The sequence below is a fragment of the Blennius ocellaris genome, assembly GCF_963422515.1.
Source record: "Blennius ocellaris genome assembly, chromosome: 1".
NCBI lineage: Eukaryota > Metazoa > Chordata > Actinopteri > Blenniiformes > Blenniidae > Blennius > Blennius ocellaris.
In genome coordinates this window covers 15286421-15305316 of record NC_137650.1, presented here as the reverse complement: position 1 = coordinate 15305316, position 18896 = coordinate 15286421, and the positions used below count along the sequence as shown (strand labels likewise).

Here is an 18896-nt window from a genome sequence, read left to right as displayed (position 1 = left end):
CATCGTCACATCTTTGGATGTCATGTTAAAAATGGCAGTGGGCGTGAACTAAACTGGACTGGAGTGCAGTGTTTCTTCGACTTTGGTGTGGACAAAAGAGCTGTACTACAAGGGGAAAGTTTTCTTATTCTGCAACAAATATGGTACTGTTGGGTCTCTGATATTGGTTGTTGTGGGGTGACTTCCTACGGATTGAACCAAACGGTGGATATGGTGGTAGTTTTGTGTATATTGGGAGTGTGCTGAAAATATCCATGAAAAGCGTCCTGATCATATGTCAACCACATAGTGATGCGTTTTGCATCGCCTTGTTCTGATTGAGGAGTATTCAGTCGCTCTGTTGAATTATGTACCAATATTGCACAAATCGCAGTGTAATGTCTCAAACTCCAGTGTGAGCCCAGCAAGCTCGAAATGTAATTAACCTTTTGCTTTATAACATGGTTGTCACAGATTTAGGTTTTTACCTCGTTATTTCAATCTGTCGCAGACCTGCATGTCAAATGTGATTGAGAATGATCAATCTCCTTTACAGACGAACGGGCTGCTGTGTTTCCATCTGTTTCCATCATCCTTCCATCCTGAAAGATTTCAGAGCTTCTGATTGGTGGGTGGAGAGGTTGGGTGAACCACACAGAAGCCCCTCCTTGTTAACAGTATCATGCATTTCCTCTCCTCTTGACGCACTCTGATAACACTCATTGTACACATGGTGGAGGGGGAAAGTGGACTTCAAAGGGAGATTAGCTTTAGGAATGGAGGGATTGTTTAGGGCAGGGACCAAGGGGCTGATTATAAGCCTGTATAAACACATTCACTTTCAGTTGTTGATGTGTGTGGAGAAAGAGTTGTCTGCGCACTTTCCTACACCCACGAGCCAGTTCCTGTTCATCCAGCTTCCTTGGGCGGCACTCGCTAAATGCTAGCTTACTTGGACCACCACGACTCCGCAAGTATGCCGCTGCCCACCGCACGGCTATAATTACATTCAACAATAAAAATAAATAAATTTAAAAAAGGGGGAAAAAATGACCAATATTGGGTAGTTTTTTCCTTCACTTTTCTGCAGGTTTTCAATTTAGGCGTATGCCTTGATGTCGCAGATCTGCGGACCCGCCCATGGTCTCCTCTGCCGGCTTCCAGACGGTAATGGTGCAGCTGTCCTCTGAGAGGACTGGTGACTGTGTGGGTCTGAGGTGACAGAAGGTCTCATTCCTCGTAATTGCCTGGAATCTCTCTTCATTTCATTTTTCTTTAAATGGCAATAATGCCATGCGTCGATGAAACCAGTCTCCGAAGAAACCATTCACCGGCAGTAGAGCCATACTTTGGACGGATAAGCTTTCAGGTATGAGTGGGATGATCCTGGCTACTCCTGCGAGTGCGACGATATTTTTAGAAGAAGGATGGATTAAGAGAGAGGAGGAGACGGTAACCCTCTAGTGTCATCGTGCTGTCTGGAATCGAGCTGGAAAAAAAGCATTGGTCATAAAAAAAGCAGTTGACCTGCATCTCGGTCATAAAATAAGCACAAGATATTAATATCACAAAACAATTCAAGTATTTTATGTATTTACTGATGACCGTCTTCAAACATTCAGAAACAAACCTGAACAATGCATTTTAAAACTAGTGGGAACCTCTTTTGGCAGCAATAATTTTCCTTCAGTAGCTGCTGATCAGCAACACCCAAAATAAACATTTGACTATTCTTCCTTTCATTAGTGCTTCAGCTCAGCCTGACTCTCAGGAGGTCTGTTGGAATCAGGCCTCGGTTTTGACTGAGAGCCTTCATAATTTCTTTTTTTTACGCTGTTTTGTAATGTTTACTTTTATATTTAGGTTCATTATTTCTGCTGCATCCGCCGACTTCCGTGGCACTTGAACTTGTTTCCATCCATCCATCCACCGACGAAACATGTTCATATGTGTAGACCTTTTGCTCTTCATAACAAAGATGAATTCACGAATTAGCTCGGGGTTCTTCTTACAGGATATTTTAAAGGGCACACGCACTTCTTTCAATGCTGTGGATTGTGTTGCTCTCAGGCTTGTCGTAGCTTCCTCATACTAAATTCCTCGTCCCTCTTGCATGAGGTCTTGTCGTTACACCACATTACAGTGTCTCCCAAGTAAAAGCAGGCATTGCGAAACGCTGAACATCCATCAGCGTCCGCCACCACAGCAGCTTGCTCTCTTTTTGCACGTCACTGAAGTCCACTCCCAAGTGTTTATAGAGGGCAGGAGATACAGCGTAGGTAAAGAGAGGCCCACTTCACAGCAAAACAAAACCTCTCATACCAAACCAGCGGTCACGCCTGCAAAGGCTCACCTTTCTGTGTTTGTGTCTACCAAGATATATTTGGAATCGCTTGTTATGTTTGCCACACCTTTTGTTTACCACATTGTGTTCTGGGTGTCGAGCGGAGCGAGAGCAGTTTTTGTATTTGTTGAAAGTTGCTGCATTCCTCAGGCAGGTATTGGCTGTGTCCATACAGCGGCAATCAAATCATTCAATACGGTCAATGTGCAAGTGATGTAGATGAAATTTGATGGAAACGGATCAACCAACTCCTTAGAATTGAGTGGCGTTAAAAATGCACGTTTTAGTGAGTTAGTGACATTCAAAATGATCTATAAGCAAACTGTTTCCATGGTCAAAGCCAGGATTATTAACCGTACTCTAGGACTTTTATAACCTTCAGCCTCCGTTTCCATTAGTTTCTCATAAGGCCTCTGACACTTTTCTTTTGGAATTCTAGCCCTTTCCTCATGTGCAAAAGCTTTCAGCTCTCTAATATCCTTTGGTTTCTGTGCTGCCAGAGCTTTCTTAAAATACCTCCAAAGATTTAAAGTCGGACTCCCAAACCCAGCAGGCTGAGACGGCCACTCAGTTTTCACTGAGCTGACTCCTGAACCAAGTTTGCTTGCCTTGGTGCATGTGTGTGACGTGTTGCTGGAAAGTTTCAGTGCTTACCAAGCCTCTATTTGCTCACAGCTGGTATTTAATTCTTCTTTATAATGGCCTGGCACTTCAAACAATCCCAAGGCTTGACCCACTCCCACAAGAGGCTGAAACCAACCCCAAGCGCGGCCACAGGGAAGATGTTCTGCTTCATACGTGCCACCTCATACCTTAAGCTAACCTGTGATTCATGTCGGAGAAAGTTTCAGTTTCAGCTCATCGTTCTGCAAAATAACCTGTTCGGACTCTACAAGTTTGTCCGGACTGTTTCTTAAACTTTCAGCATTTTTGGTGAAGAAAGATGTGCACTGAGGGTTTAGCATTCGAAGCTTGTTGAGAAGTGATTTTTTTTTTTTTTTTTTTCCTGGCCTTCATCAGGACCTCCCATTAGGCAGTAATTGCCTTGTGGATTATTTTCTGTCTTTTTAGCCAATGAAAGTTCTGGTACTCTTCCCCCCCATGTTATAAGTTCATATTACTGCTAATTGGATCTCCTGGAATTTGAAGTATTTTTAAGCTTTTTTTTTTTTTTAATTAGTTGACTTCCTGTTTTACTGACCTCTTTACAACACTGCCACCTACCTGGGGAAGAGAGACGTTTTTTTCAGTTGTTTCTCTCTAGAATTTGCATATCTAACCGCGAGAGCATGTATTTTCTCCATTGACAAATACATGCATTGTGTGTGTCTGTGTGTATGTATGAGTATGTGAGAGACACCCGTCCAGGATGTATGTGACAAAATGAGCTACAATAGGCTTCAGCTTCTATTACTTTTATGCATGTTGGTTCAGATAACAGAAGGAAGTTCAAAAATATCTTTGTTATTCGAGTGCAGGAGCGCAATAAATCCTGCTCTTAAAATTAGATTGTTCTTTAAGTCATTTCGGAGTACAGATGCACATTCATTTGTGTTGCAATTTGTTGCTTGTTCTCGCTTGTTGTGCTTGGTAAGTAAAGCGACAGTCTCGAAGAAGAATAGATGTAAATTGCAGGCTTATCTCAGAGGAAGTGACACAAGTGTGTTGTTCTGCTTTTGCAGAGTGCACCGACAGGGTGTTAGTACCTTAGTCTTTAAACAAGCAGCTTCGCAGTCTTATGTTCTCTGACTCCACAGTTTGAATTCGAGTTCATCATCTCAAATGAGGGACTTCTCTCTCAGCAGACCGGGTCTGAGTTTACCTGGAAAAAATGGCACAAAGGCACGTTGCTGTTTGGTCTGTGGTTATGCCTTCAGCACTGCAAACACAATTATAGGCTGGAACAAGTCAAAGAGAAACCTGAATAAACTGGAGGTAAAACATAACAAATGCCTCCCACTCTGGCCATTTTGCATCGTGTAATAAAATAGTCATGCCCTGTCGAATATCTAAATATTGCTGAGCGGTTGCTCCTAACAAACACAGAAACAACAGTCGAGGGATAAATACTTGAATACATTATAAGAATGCAGAATTCTGGCCTAGTTTGGACATCATGGTGGGGTTGTGTGTAGCACTGAAAGTATATTTTGGTCAGTAATATGCTGAGTCAGCGACAAGTCTATAAAAATGTCTGGTTGAACACGGCCACACACCCAATTCAATTGTTAGTTGCTATAATCACGAATCAGTGTTTGAATTTTAGTCTACAGATGAAAAGTGTGTCTCAGTTATATTCTGAATATTTTTGCATCTCCCAACATTAAAAGGAGAGACATCCTGTTTGAAAAATGTTTCGCGTGACCCAGAGATCTGCTCCTGCCTCCCTCCAGAGGAGGCCGGCCCGACCACCTCTGTAAAAATATTGTATTCAGCATCACATGTGATGAGGTAACTTGATTACAAGCTGGACTGCACGCCATGTAAGATTTAGAGTTTTTCAAGCAGGCTGTGTTGATTACCTCCTCTACCTCCATCTTCCAAGTAAGAAATGATAACATACAGGGAATTTGCCTCTCAAACTCTATTATAGATTGAGATAATTAGTGTCGAGGCGTTTTGGATAATTACTCACACACTGTGGCCAAACATCTGATGTTGGCTTGTTTTTGAATTTTTCGCCACCGAAAATGATTGTAATGAAGAAGAGTGCGAGTTGTCGTGGTGATTGTGGGAAAACGACATCATTTTTGAGTTGATTCAGAGTTCAGGCTTTTCTTGTCGCCTGTGAAATCTGGCAAGCCTTTTGTTCATGTGACCTTCACTCTCCCTTGGCATACTGGCACGGTGCACAGGCTGTTCCCATCTCGTCCCAAGATCCTGAGCTGAAGACGACATCTGGATGGAGGAAACAAAGAAGCTTTTTTTAAGCGATTTGATTCTCGGATAACACACACCTCAAGAGTCCCAGCCCTGTCCCATTTCATTAGTGCGAGTCACCATGCGGCAGTAATAAGATATCGAGCTTTTATCAACCCGATAAACTTCCTATTGTGTCACCACCATTATGTAGAAGACACTTTGAAGATTTACGGTTGAGCACAGGCCTGAGAAAGTGTCGAGACAATAAAAGTCTCTTCAGACGTGCATATTTTACATTTTATTTCCAGAACATAGCATGAAAAGACAGGGCGGCAATCTTTCTTTTATCACCTCTGACATTTCGCGGCGTGGCACTGTTTCAGATGAGGCGGGACGTTTTAGGGGAAATAATGTTGTAGAAAATGCACTCCACTAAAACCTCCACACGACTCTGTCCCCACCACACACACGCACACGCACACACACACACACATATATCAAGGTTAGCTATCAATACAGGCTAGCTGTGTTTTGTTTACAAGTTGTTCTCCAGTGTGTTACACAGTGGAAAGACACAATGGACACTTTCCCATACCACTCACAAAACTGTGTTCAGATGATGTACGTAAAGGTGGGTGAGCAAGTTCATGGCAGATACTTTTGCTTCCCATTTTGGTGTGTCGTTCAACTCTTGGTTCACTTCACAAAATACGACTGATGAGCTTCATGTTTGACGCCCCTGATCTACTTGAAGTCAACTTGGGAATTCTGCCCTACAAAGAAATCTTTACATATTCCCTCCGATTAAAGTTAGTTAAAATACCAGCGCAAAGTCCTTAATCATGTCGTCATTCTAATTAAATTCAGCTTAAGGTTTACTGAGCAGATCATTCATTCACTGAATGAGGGTTTGCATGACGATGTACAGTTAGACTGCAGTTGACGTTGGCACCATTGGAATAAATGTTCTTAGCAATGTAAAAACCAACCATCAGATTATTGACTAGTTGTTTAAAACCACACAAAAAAACCAATATAAAACTATTCAGTGCACAATAGATCACACTCATTCATGATTTCCGCCATTATTTCATGTGGGTTTAGAAACTAATTTGCTAATTTGCGTTACACATTCTTGAAATGTGAAAGTTTACCTAGTTGAGAGATTTCCTCACCCGGCTGGTCATTGACGGCTTTACAAATCAAACCGAGGCGCTGGCGGTCAGTATGTTGCCTTGAGATGCTGCTGGCATTGAGCGATTGTGATTTGCATAGGTGGGATGGTGGTTGTGCTGCAGTAAACACTTAACATGTTGGTGCCTGTGCTGTGTACTTGAGAGCGAGCCGACTCGGCTCCTCCACATCTCTGCTGCGTTCTGGAAGAGCGATCATGAAAAGATAAACATCTGTCAGCGTGTGTGTGTGTGTGTGTGTGTGTGTGTGTGTGTGTGTGTGTGTCTGTCTGTCTGTGTGTGTGTTGTAATCCTTATATGGTCAGTTTCCATTTGAAAGGTAATTTTTGTGACAGGAGTAGAAGGAATGTAAGGTTTTCCCGTTGAGCCAGTGTCTACATGTTATTTTTCTCTTCCTTTGTAATTCTCCTTTCCAATGTAGTGATCAGATTGTCCTTGTTCACTTGAACGGTGAATAAAGTGACCAGATGGATGTTTACATGCACTATGAATAGCATCACATTCAGCCCCGTGGATCAATCCCATGATGCTTTGCACTGCAACGCACACGTGACTTCGCGTCCAGCTTTACACCGCCGCTATTGACGATGGAGTTGTTCTTTTGCAACTGCAACACTAAAGAGACATAGTCTGAGATGTTTTAAGCATGATGTCGTGACGTTACGCAACGGACATGCACAGGGAGGATAGTTTGATCCTAACGTGTGGAAATCTTTATGTGGAAAGAGAAATGAGTCAATTTGTACAGATTTCTCTCTATAATGACACAGAATGAGGCATTTGCATATTTGGCAGCGCTCAAGCTGCAGCTCACTTATCTGCACTACGAGTTCGACTCTTTCCGAAACGGACCTCGTCCTCATTGGTCGTCGCTGATTTGAACTTATTTCACCGTCTTTGTTTTTAGAACATTCAGCACTTCTGCCAGATTCACAGTGATTTATAGACGTGACCTGTTGTTTGTGTCCCAGGGTGTTACTGGCAGTGACTCACGGCGAAATACAAAAATACATTTTACATTTTAAACACAGACAAGTGGAGAAGTTACAGGGTAAACATGGCTTCCAGTTGGTTTGAACTGAAGCTACACACTTTGGGTTTTTGTTCTTCAGTTCTCCATTGATTGAATAGAAGTGTAATTACAGTGATTGTTGTATTTATTGGCCATATATTTGAGTAATTTCTTACTTAAGAATTTATAACTTACTAACAATATGCGTATTTCTTATTTTATACATCCATGTTGTTGAATCTTTTGGTTTCAGATAAAATGAGACAATTTGAAAACATGACGAGACAGTTTTGTTCTGCCAAGTTTCAAAAACCAAACGACCCGGCCATCCACTCAGAAAGATAATGTTGTGCTTTTTGATGTATTTGAACATGGCTGAGGCCTCTCAGGTGTTTGGGAAACTTAAATACACTTCAAGTTTTGGCACCTGATGCTTCAGTGTGCTCAATGCACTTTGATAATTTGTCAGTATTTTTTTTAGTTTGATTGAGAAACTAGGAATCCATTTATCAGACCATCTAGTTTTTTTCCCTTCACCAGCTTTGTCCAAGTTAAGATTGCAGGGTTGGTTAGAGGCCATCCAAGCTGACATTGCAGGTCAGATTAGGTTGGTGAATGTAATCCGTGGGGATTTGATGTGGCCACCTTTAAAAAAAAAAAAAATATATATATATATATATATATATAAAAGCATCCTGACATTGCAGCATTATTCTTCACACCAGCCTAAATATTTTGCACGGTGCTGTGTTACGTTTGCCTTTAACCTACCGGTAAAATGCGACTCTCTCCCTTCTCTGGTTCTGCCCTTGCCACCGTGAGGCGGGGTCAGTGTGTACCACGAGCTCCTTGAGGCCCGTGTGTTTTTTTTTTTACTCCCCCAGCGTCCACGTTAGAGGGCTAATATCCACGGAGTCATCTGGCTCCATGATTGTTGCAAGAATCTCTCATCACACTGAACTGGAGCTATTGTGGAGCTGTCTTAGGTGTTAGAGGCTTTTCACGGAGCTGAGAAATTAGTTTGGACAGACCACCCCTGTTTACAAGAGAGCCAATTACAGCAGCATAATGCCGTCTCCAATTAGATTTGCATGGCTCGCTCAGAGGCAGGCACTGCTTATTGTCCAGCAGATTAAACCCGGCCGGAGCAGCAGTGGTCATGCTGCTCTGCCGGCCACGCCACCTGCTCTGACGGAGGCTCTCGTCTCTCTGCCCGCTGCACAGAGCCCGGAAACCTCGTACACACATGTAAAACCTGCTTATTTCTGTACATGCAGCAGAGGCGTCTTGTGACTCTTCATGCAAAGCTGTCAAAGTTGACACTACATAGATAATCTCAAAATGCTACGGTAGGGTTGTCGCTATCGGGGTCTGTGTCGTACCACAGGAGGGAAATCCACCGCAGATTCAAAAGGATGATTGTGAGTGGTGGGAAAAGAGCCAGGAATAAGCTTTCTTAATAGATCCACGTGAACCCCAGAGGTCATGATACATTTCTGGATTTCAAGACCCTGCATCATGCTGCCATCAGGCAAATCAAAACAGGTCGCTGGAAGCAGCTGAGAAGTGTTGACGTGTGATCTGTCAAACGGCTGGAGAAAGAGCACTTTGGGACCATTGTGCTTTAATTTTCAGTAAAGATGGAAACCGATAGGTAAACATCAAGGACTGTCAAAGAAAACTCAATAAATGTATCTCCTTTTTCAAACAGCTTAATACAAGAAGCATCTCAATATTCAGTCTTTTTATTTTGTATGATGAACATTAAGGTTTTCTCAATAAGCTATTCACAAGTTCTGATTTGATGTTGTAAGGTGTGTTCTTACTACTTTCTCATAGCTTCTTTGCATTTCATTGTTCACAGACATTACCTCGGATATGATTCACTTGTATCGTGTGTTTTAAGTTTAACAAAAGTATTTGCAAATATGGATATAAATAAAGACACCCAGTGTGCGTTGGTGGCATCGAGCTTAATAATCCTGGCGATTCAAGGTGAAGCGTGTTTTCCTCGACTCCGCCGTGGTTGTGTCTAATACACCATGATGAGTTTGAAATTAATTTACTAATAGAGCTGTGATCTTTGCATGGTTATCAGCAGCAGTGCAAACAGCTGTGCACACATTTCTGCCGCTTCCAGGAACCGGTGGCGACCGACCTCGGCCCGTCTTTGCGAGGAACCCATCAGGGTTTATCAGGAGGGGTTGTTGTGAGGTTAATGGCTGTGAAGCAATTGCACTAATGAGCCGTGTGTTGCACCGGCGAGGCTAGCAAAGGTGCTAATGATGGCAAAGCCACGGGAGAACGACGTGGAGACTTCCTGAGCGGTGGGCTGTCAGCTGACGACCGTCGGCATTACTCTGCTGGATGCAGTCTGAGCTCTACTCCAGCTTCAGCTGCACCACTCGGCTTGAACCTTTGACCACCGCTCCCGCAGAAACAAATGGTTAGGTGTGCGCTAATCCCGGGTTGATCTGAGAACGGCTCATTTTGACATATGTGCCCCTTAAAATGTGTACCATGATATTTTAATATCGTGTCCAAATAAGCACCTTACGCAAGTCATTTCCAGTGTTTTAAAAAAGATTCTTTTTTTTTTTTCAATTTCTGTAAGTCTTCCTGGATTCCTGGTAGTTGTACCACACTTTGAGGGCCCTGGTTCAAATGTAAAGGCTGTCCCTTCACCTCTGGAGGCACAGCTCTGCTCAAGACATCCATTAATAATGAGGTTAGTGTGTTTTGATTGGCCAGCTGCCTTCTCTTCGGCGCAGAGGAATGCCAAAGAGAAGCGGTGGAAAAGCAGAGTTACCCAGGCGCTTCCTGTGATCGTGTTTAGCTTGAGGTGTCACTTTGCAGCGCTCTCAGGCCTGTCCTGTCTTATTCCCAGTATGGCCTCTCCCCTGGGGATCGGCCTCACAGCCCTATTGCCGAGCGGTTCTCTGAAATTAGACTTTTCTGAGCTGCAGGCACACTGATGCTCCCTTCACTGGGTGGCAGCGGGACAAACCCTGCCTTCTCTAACATGGCTGAGACCTCATCGGCTGCTCAGAAACAGCTGTTCCACTGTTTACCCTTTCAGGCTGCTTCCATTCGTGGAGCAGCAGGTTTGTAAAGCTCCAGCGGGTCTGCAATAAATACTCATTCACTTACTTTCTGTCAGCACTGGACTGGGCAGTGAGCTCAGTGCAGAACAGGCTCCTGGAGACCTTTTAACGAGGAGTTTGCATCAGCAGAATGCAAGGAAATGACTGGATTCAGTGTTTATTTGCAGGTCTATGGTATTTTTAGGTGGAGATGCATCAGGGTGAGAGTTTACTGAGAAAGTATCTATCAAACACTGCTCAGCTTGACAGTGAACTGTGAAGTCAGCACACAGGATGTTGATAATGTACCTTTTTTTTTTACTCCATATAATTATGTTTTGTTTTGGTGTAATGATGCCTCTGTACAAGCAGCTCCTCTTTGTCGAGCTGAAAATCACCGTTTTTAGTTACAGTGCAGGTTGAGCTGAAAATTCTAAGTTAGAATGGACATTATCGTAGCTCAGATTACACCCGCAACCCTTTCACTTCAGGAGTCGTCGGGAAATAACCTTTTTACGTGAAACACAGGGAGTTTAGGTTTTCGCCAAAAGCTCCATCTGACAAAAGGCACGTGTGGTATAAGAGTTAAATGTTAAACATGTTGGCAGCCCTGAAGGTAACGTGTGTGTGTGTGTGTGTGTGTGTGTGTGTGTGTGTGTGTGTGTGTGTGTGTGTGTGTGTGTGTGTGTGTGTGTGTGTGTGTGTGTGTGTGTGTGTGTGTGTGTGTGTGTGTGTTCGCTCGGTGTGCGAATGCTCAAAACTCAGCTTTGCTGGTGATAATTTACCCCAATGCCACCGAGTGTTGGATTGGGGAGGCTCTGATTTGAAAATGACAAAAAAAAAAAAAAAAAGGTTTGTGTGGTTTTAGCGGTAGAACGGTTTGTGTTGACAGCAACCAACTGAATACCTCACCTTTCACAGAAACCAACAATGATTTTTGTCAAGTTGTGTTGACCTAGTTGGATCATACACTGGATACCAAAAACACCCAAAGCCAAATGAATTCAATTACAGTTACAGTGGAGAAGCCTCCAAGCTACTACTATTAACACATGTCAGAGAAAAACTAAATAAGAAAGGTTCTGCGGTCAACGGCTTGCTGTGAGGCTGTCTTCTCCAGACTTCACTGTAAGGATTTGGGGAGGGGGGGTCCGCAGGCTTTCTGAGAGGCATTCTCAGAATGTTAGAAACCACAGCTGTGGAATCCTGCAGCTCATTAAGCTTCTCAGAACCTCACGTCGGGGACAGATTTGCATCTGTACATATGTGCACGCAATACCGAGAGTCCTCCATCCCGGCTCAGTGGTGCTAATAATCCACCTTCTGTCTCCACAGATGCAGCAGCTCTTCTATGAAAACTACGAACCCAACAAGAAGGGTTACATCCGAGATCTTCACAACAGCAAGATCCACCGAGCCATCACCCTGCACCCCAACAAGAACCCCCCCTACCAGTACCGTCTCCACAGCTACATGCTCAGCCGCAAGATCGCGGACCTGCGCCACCGCACCATCCAGCTGCACCGGGAGATCGTGCAGATGGGGCGCTACGGAGCGGCCGAGCCCAGCCGGGAGGACCTCCAGCTCGGCATGCCGCCCTCATTCATGCGGTTCCACCCACACCAGCGGGAGGACGTCCTGGAGTGGGAGTTCCTGACTGGGAAGTACCTGTTCTCGTCGCTGCAGAGCCAGCCGCCCCGCCGCGGGATGGACTCCTCTCAGAAGCAGGCCCTGGACGACATCATCATGCAAGTCATGGAGATGATTAACGCCAACGCAAAGACACGGGGCCGCGTCATAGACTTCAAAGAAATCCAGTACGGCTACCGGAGGGTGAATCCACTGTACGGTGCAGAGTATGTGCTGGATCTGCTGCTGCTGTACAAGAAGCACAAAGGAAAGACCATGACGGTTCCTGTGAGGAGGCATGCCTACCTGCAGCAGACCTTCAGCCAGATCCAGTTCAGAGAGGAGGAGGAGATGGACGCTAAAGCTCTGGCAAGCCACATCAACAAGGAATCTGACTCGCTGTCCTTTCTGTCCAACTCTCTGAAGATGCTGGTGCCCTTCAAGCTGGCCTCCTCTGGACAGGACCAGAAGGAGCCCAAAGAGAAGAAGGTCAACATCCTGGTGCCCCTGTCCGGGCGCTATGATATATTTGTTCGCTTCATGGAGAACTTTGAGCGAGTCTGTCTGATCCCCAACCAGAACGTCAAACTACTGATCCTGCTCTTCAGCACGGACAACAACACGGAGCGGGTCAAGCAAGTGGAGCTGATGAGGGAGTACCACATGAAGTACCCCCGGGCCGAGATGGAGATCAAGCCTGTGACCGGCTCCTTCTCCAGGGCTCTGGCTCTGGAGGTGGGCTCCTTGCACTTCTCTAACGACTCGCTGCTCTTCTACTGTGACGTGGATCTGCTTTTCACCAGCGACTTCCTCAAGCGGTGTCGGACCAACACCGCCCTGGGGGAGCAGACCTACTTCCCCATCATCTTCAGCCAGTACGACCCCAAAGTGGTGTACGCCGGGAAGGTGCCCAGCAACAACCACTACGTCTTCACCTCCAAGACAGGCCTCTGGAGGAACTACGGCTTCGGGATCGTGTGCGTGCACAAGGGGGACCTGGTCCGAGTCGGGGGCTTCGACACCTCCATACAGGGCTGGGGCTTAGAGGACGTGGATCTTTATAATAAATTTGTCCAGTCGGGGATGAAGTTGTTCAGAAGCCCAGACACGGGGATAGTGCACGTTCACCACCCGGTCGTATGTGACCCCAACCTGGAGCCCAAGCAGTACAAGATGTGCCTGGGCTCCAAAGCCTCGTCGCACGGCTCCACCCAGCAGCTGGCCGAGCTGTGGCTGGAGAAGAACGACCACGGCTTCAGGAGACTGGCCAGCAATAACGGCTCGGTTAGGACAGCGTGAGACCACGCCGAGCGCTCACTTCCTCCTCCTAGTGGTGGTGGTTTCACGACTTAATTTATTTTGTATGGAGATGGGACTTCACATGGATCTATTTTGAAAATGTGTCTTTTTTTATTTTAAGAAAATATACAGAAATGCCATAACGAACAAAACAACAGCGCAGGCTCTCGCACTGCTCTCTCCCTTCGAAGGATTACTGATCAACGTGGCAACGTGAGCCTGTTGCTAATGGAGGCTCTCAGCCCGTCACTGTTTCATTCCAGTGGAATACAGTGGAGGCGGAGCTTCTCAACGCGCTGAGGTACACGGTTCTGGTTTAGCGTGCAGAAAACGGACTGCGTGCCCTCTCACACCGACAGTGCTCACACACACACACGCGCACACACACACGAACTCCTGATTGTGAATGTTTACAAAAGACTGAACAACACAACATGAATGAAACGCTCAAATCACAGCATTTCCCTGGTTCATTCTGCCTCTTATGATTTACAGTGGCTTTCTTTTCCATTCGCTTCTACGGTTTCTGTACTACGACTTAACACTGTTATTTTTATTTTCTTTAAAAAAAAAAAAAAAAAAAAAAAAAAATCTTATCCGTTTCTGTGAACCCAACTGCTGGATTTGATATCTGCAATTCATTATTTGCTGTCTAATTTATTGAATTTGCAGGCTCCATTTTTCTACACACTGACTGTTGAAATGTGTATATTGGAACGATTGTATAACCTCGTCAGTTGTGGGTTTTAATTTTTTTGTTTTCCTGTCATGTTCCTTTTCTTAAACTCATCATCACCAAAGAGTTTTGCACAGTCTGTTTTAGATATCATGTTACCTGCTGTGTGTGTGAGTGTGTGTGTGTGTGGGAGCTGTGTTGCAGGCATGAACATGAAACTGGCTGTATAAAGAAGAGCAAACACAAAAGCTCGATATACTCCAGGCCTTTTTTTAATTTAATTGTATTCTATTTCTTTGACAGCCTGGCGTGTACCAGCGAGCGGGCATGAGAGCAGCGCTCTGATTGGCCGGCTCGCGGTGGCATGCTGCTGGCTCTCTTCTTCTTCTTCTTCATCATTTTTTTTTTTTTATTATTATTTTAAACTGCTTCCCTTTTTCAGCTGAAATCAGAAGGTGTTGTGGCTCAGTCCTGTTTACAGAGGCGTGGCTTCAGGAATGAATCCACTGAGCTGTGACTGTCAGGTCCAGACCCCCCCTGCCCCCCCCCCCCCCCCCCCGCCCCCGCTGCCTATAGACAGGTACTGTACATTGTAGCACTCCGATGGCTCATCGCTCAGCTACAGTGACGTCACAACATGAATGGCTGATTTTTAACACTGATAACAGGATGAATGACTGTGCTGTCACCATTTTTTCTGGGCTTTTTTTTTTTTTTTTTTCCCCATTTTATTTTAATTTTTTTGGTTCTTTTAGCTCTGTCCGAACGGGCAAAGTTTTTTTTTTTTTTTATTTAAAAAGAAATAAAGAGGAGAGAAAAGAAAAAAGCTGTATTTGTGGTGTTTTTTGAAGTTTACACAGGAGCAACAGGTGAAAGACACTTAATTTACCATGTCTACTGTTTAAACTCATTTCTCTGTGGATGCAGGGATTCAACCTGGTTGGTAATCCAGCGCGTGGGGCACGTTCCTGCTCTGGCATTCATAATCAGGGCTCTGTTTGAGAAAAGCGGCTTTACACAAACTCTGAGTGTGACCTTGAAGTGTGACTTAACAAAACCTGAGAGGGGGAAACTTCCAGTTTCACTCCGAGTTCAGCTCCTGCGTGTCAACTGTAATGAAACTGTTCATCAACTGAGTCGTGATACCATTGGTCACCACAGAAAACGGGAAACATCACTTCTACTGTCGTGACAAAGAATTTAGTATGTTATTACAGCAAATCACAAATAAGTAGAGTTCAAAACTAGTACTTTACCCAATCAGGCCTATACATGAAGCTCTGATCATCTAACCTCTACTTTCAAAGTAAAAATTAACTTGTGGGTGTCAAACATTAGAAAATCTGGAGGATTGTTTTTTTTCTGTGGAAAACTGTTGGGAGTAGTTTGTATTTTTAGGATCTGATGCTATCATTTCATTGTGAGATTACATTTGCAGCACCTGAACTAAGTGGAGCTGGTCTGACAATGATCAGATTATCATGAGTAAATACAGCTTGCCTGTTAGTTTAGAGCCGTTGGAGTGTTTCCCGCTCAGTGGGTGAGAGCTGGCAGCTTTGCTTCACTTGGATTTTAAAATACACTTATTTGATGTGTTTAGTCACATGAAAATCAGAATCTGTGTTGGTGACAGGGCTGTGAAAGAGAGATACATGTTTACTCTTGCAAATCAGACGTGTTTATATCACAGGTGATGAAAACCAAACAGAGAAATTCCCTCTGAGGTGAACGATGAAACGCACTGTTCAAACACTGATGAGATCTGATTGTTTTCCAGGCCTGTCCTGTTTATAGATCCTCCTGAGCAGAAACAAAAACTGAGGCCCTAAAACTGGAGAATGGCATGACCGGACTTTTAAGTGGAGAGGGCCGATCATTTAATAAACACCATGTGTCGGATTCCTCAGCGAATGTAGAGAAATGTGCACTTTACTCGTACGACACATTAGGAGCAACTGGAGGGTCAGGCCCTGTTAAACATGAGAAAAATTGGCTGTAAATGGCTTTGTTTTTATATTTCTGGCTCGATGGTCATGATCGCTGCATACAACAACCCGGGAAACATTGGACATGTTGTAGTGTGTATGCCAGACCACTAGTTGGTGCTGTTTTTTTTATTGTAACTGCCAACATAATTGTGTCCAAACTGATGCAAATGACAGAGTAAATTACAAATTTACTGTGAAATCATCTATTATTCTTGTTGATCATCTCACAAACTGACGGTCTTGTGTACCCACTTGCATTCATAAACGTTTGACGTTCCCTGTTCACACAGAGACGGGAGCATTTCACAAACGTTCTCTGGAGGTCTTTCATGAAAAATGCTCTCATTGTTGGTTAAACAAACAACAAGCGTTTACTGATTTCACTTGGTAAACTGTTGTTTAGACAGGACCTTGACCTGGACTGTGCCTTGACCAAAAGAGACAGATGTGCAGAGCGAGATGGGGTATCGGTCCACAGATAATGGGACTGGAAGACAACCCACTCCACCACTGGACCCCCTGCTGCTCCATGTTTATCCAGGATTTAATCTCTTCATTCCCAAAGAGGAGAAACAGTTTATGATCATCATCTGTTTCAAGGGAAAAGTTTAGCATTTGTTTAATAAAACCTGCCAGCTGACACGTCAGTCCAGTTGAGATAGTTACCATGGTAACTGAGTCAGAGTTCACGTTTTCTCTTTTTGTCTGTCGACCTTCGGCGATGCCATTCAATCATGCTGCTCCCTATGACATAGTTTTGGAATTTTGTAGCTGAGGTCATCCGTTGCACCTAAACAAGGCCACGAGCATCACACACAAACCTCCAACACACACTGGAACACACACGGTGTGAAGATTTCAAGGACCAGCACCAAGTGTGAAGTGGAATGAACAGTCCTCCCTCAGGGAGGCCTTAGAGAATCTAATTCAGGTGGAAGAGTTGAAGTGTCTCAAGAATAATGTGAGGGCAGGTGAGAGCAGCTTAAAACTCTGTATTCCCACTCCCTCCTTTGATCATGAACTTTGGGTTGTAACAACTGGCGAAGGTGGGAAGAATTCAGGTTGTCTTCACAAAAGAGCTCGAACTGGAGCTGCTCATCCACATTTTGAAAGGCACCATTTGAGGTGAAGCAGGCATCTGATCAAGACGTCTCCGGGTTTTATTATCCGTGTACAGGCCCTGCTGGAGGGATGAAATCGCATGGTTGACCCGCTGCAGACTATACAAGATGATTCGGATTTGCTTTGCCACCTCAGAACGCAGGGCACCTGCCAACAGGGAGGAATTGAAAAACTTTTTTTGGCATCCATTAGCTGAAGTTTGGTAGAAGTTATCTGTTAAAAACCTCCAGTGATAAATCAATCACAACACATGTCACCGGAACTAAAGAAAATAACAACAATGCCCCACCTCTCAAAGATAATATGTGTTTGAGAGAGGACAAACCTTCTTACTTTCATACAAAGAAGGTGCTTTGAAAAGACAGACAATCAAGTAAATGACAATCTACTTTGGTTTTAATGGAAACACCAGCATGTGGACCGCAGGAGTCAAGAATCAGTGACGCACAGCATACTGCAGATATGCATGGCATTTGGTTGAAAATATCATGTTTGTCGGTACCTGTAACCTAAATGACTTTTTATGAACACATGCATGTACAGACAGTCATTCACTTCATTGGATCTTGTTTAATCCTATAGCTTCCGGGGGGGGGGTTCTGTGTGTTATCGGTGAAAAGGTTTAACGAGCAGAGCGGAGCATGAAAAGCACCCAGCAGGATGTGGAAGTGGAAGAGCAGCTCGTCTTATCCTGCTCAGCTGATTGGGCTGATGTGAGCCAGATGAGTCCCGAGAGGGCCTCATTACAGCCCCCCGCGGAGCTGCCACAGAGCTGCAGGACAGTGTGGCCGATAAGCAGTGAGCCATTAGATGGTCCCATTAGAGCCCGGGCATGTGTTCGTCCAGATACTGTTTAAAGCAGCACTCTGGTATTTTAGGAAGATCCAGATAAGCTTTCCTTCTTGAAATTGACTCTCAATGCAGCCTCAATTGAGGGTGTGAAGGACACACCATTCCTAGATCTGTGTGACTGTAGATTCTTAACACTGAGCAGTTGGTTTGAGATATTAGCAGTTTTCATGTGGCTGACACGTCAATTAGATAAACATACATACCCTTGTTCATAAAACTCAGAACTGTCTTTATGTCCCTGAGGTCTTAAAGTCCAATGTGAGGATCTTTCACTTCCTTTATTTCCTTTACTTCCATTTTCGGTGCAGAAATGTTTTGTGTCTACATTGAAACATTTTGAAAACAATATCTGTTTACATGGAAATGGTTAACGCCGAAAATGATATAGAGCTACTCGTCGGTGCTGTTGTTTGTTTTTGTAATGAAACCTCACACACACACACATGCAGCAGAGAACAATCCACCCCACACATTGACAATGGGAGAACATGGACATTCATATGGACAGACTGACCAAGTTGGATTGTTACTACAATGACTGTCAACTATAAAACCACCAAGTCCCAGGAGAATATGGACTGAGAGTCATGACACTGGAGGAAACTTGGTTCTGATTGTCCAGCTACTGAGCATGTGCAAAGCTACGACTTACTACAGGCATGGTGTGGCAGAATTTCTGCAGAATCTCATAAAAGTTGGAGCGTTTTTGAAAAATTGTCGCTTCAGTGGCTCCGAGCGTTGTTGTGTAAATAGAAATCCAAAACACAACAAGGGTTTTGCGTTTTCAAAAAAAGGTAAACTGAGCCTCAATAGTTTTCTTCGAGTCATGGCCAAATTAGGTGCATCTCTGTTTTTCT

General features: G+C 44.2%; 1 protein-coding gene across 1 annotated transcript in view; it reads left to right on the top strand.

Annotated features, from left to right (window-relative positions):
• chsy1 (chondroitin sulfate synthase 1) overlaps positions 1 to 14792 on the top strand; it is a 53186-nt gene extending 38394 nt beyond the window's left edge. Inside the window, exon 3 of the mRNA XM_080505257.1 lies at positions 11809 to 14792. Within this exon, the coding sequence (XP_080361383.1) occupies positions 11809 to 13401 (1593 nt within the window). The 3' untranslated portion in view covers positions 13402 to 14792. The remainder of the gene's footprint in view (positions 1 to 11808) is intronic.
• Positions 14793 to 18896: the final 4104 nt, after the last annotated feature.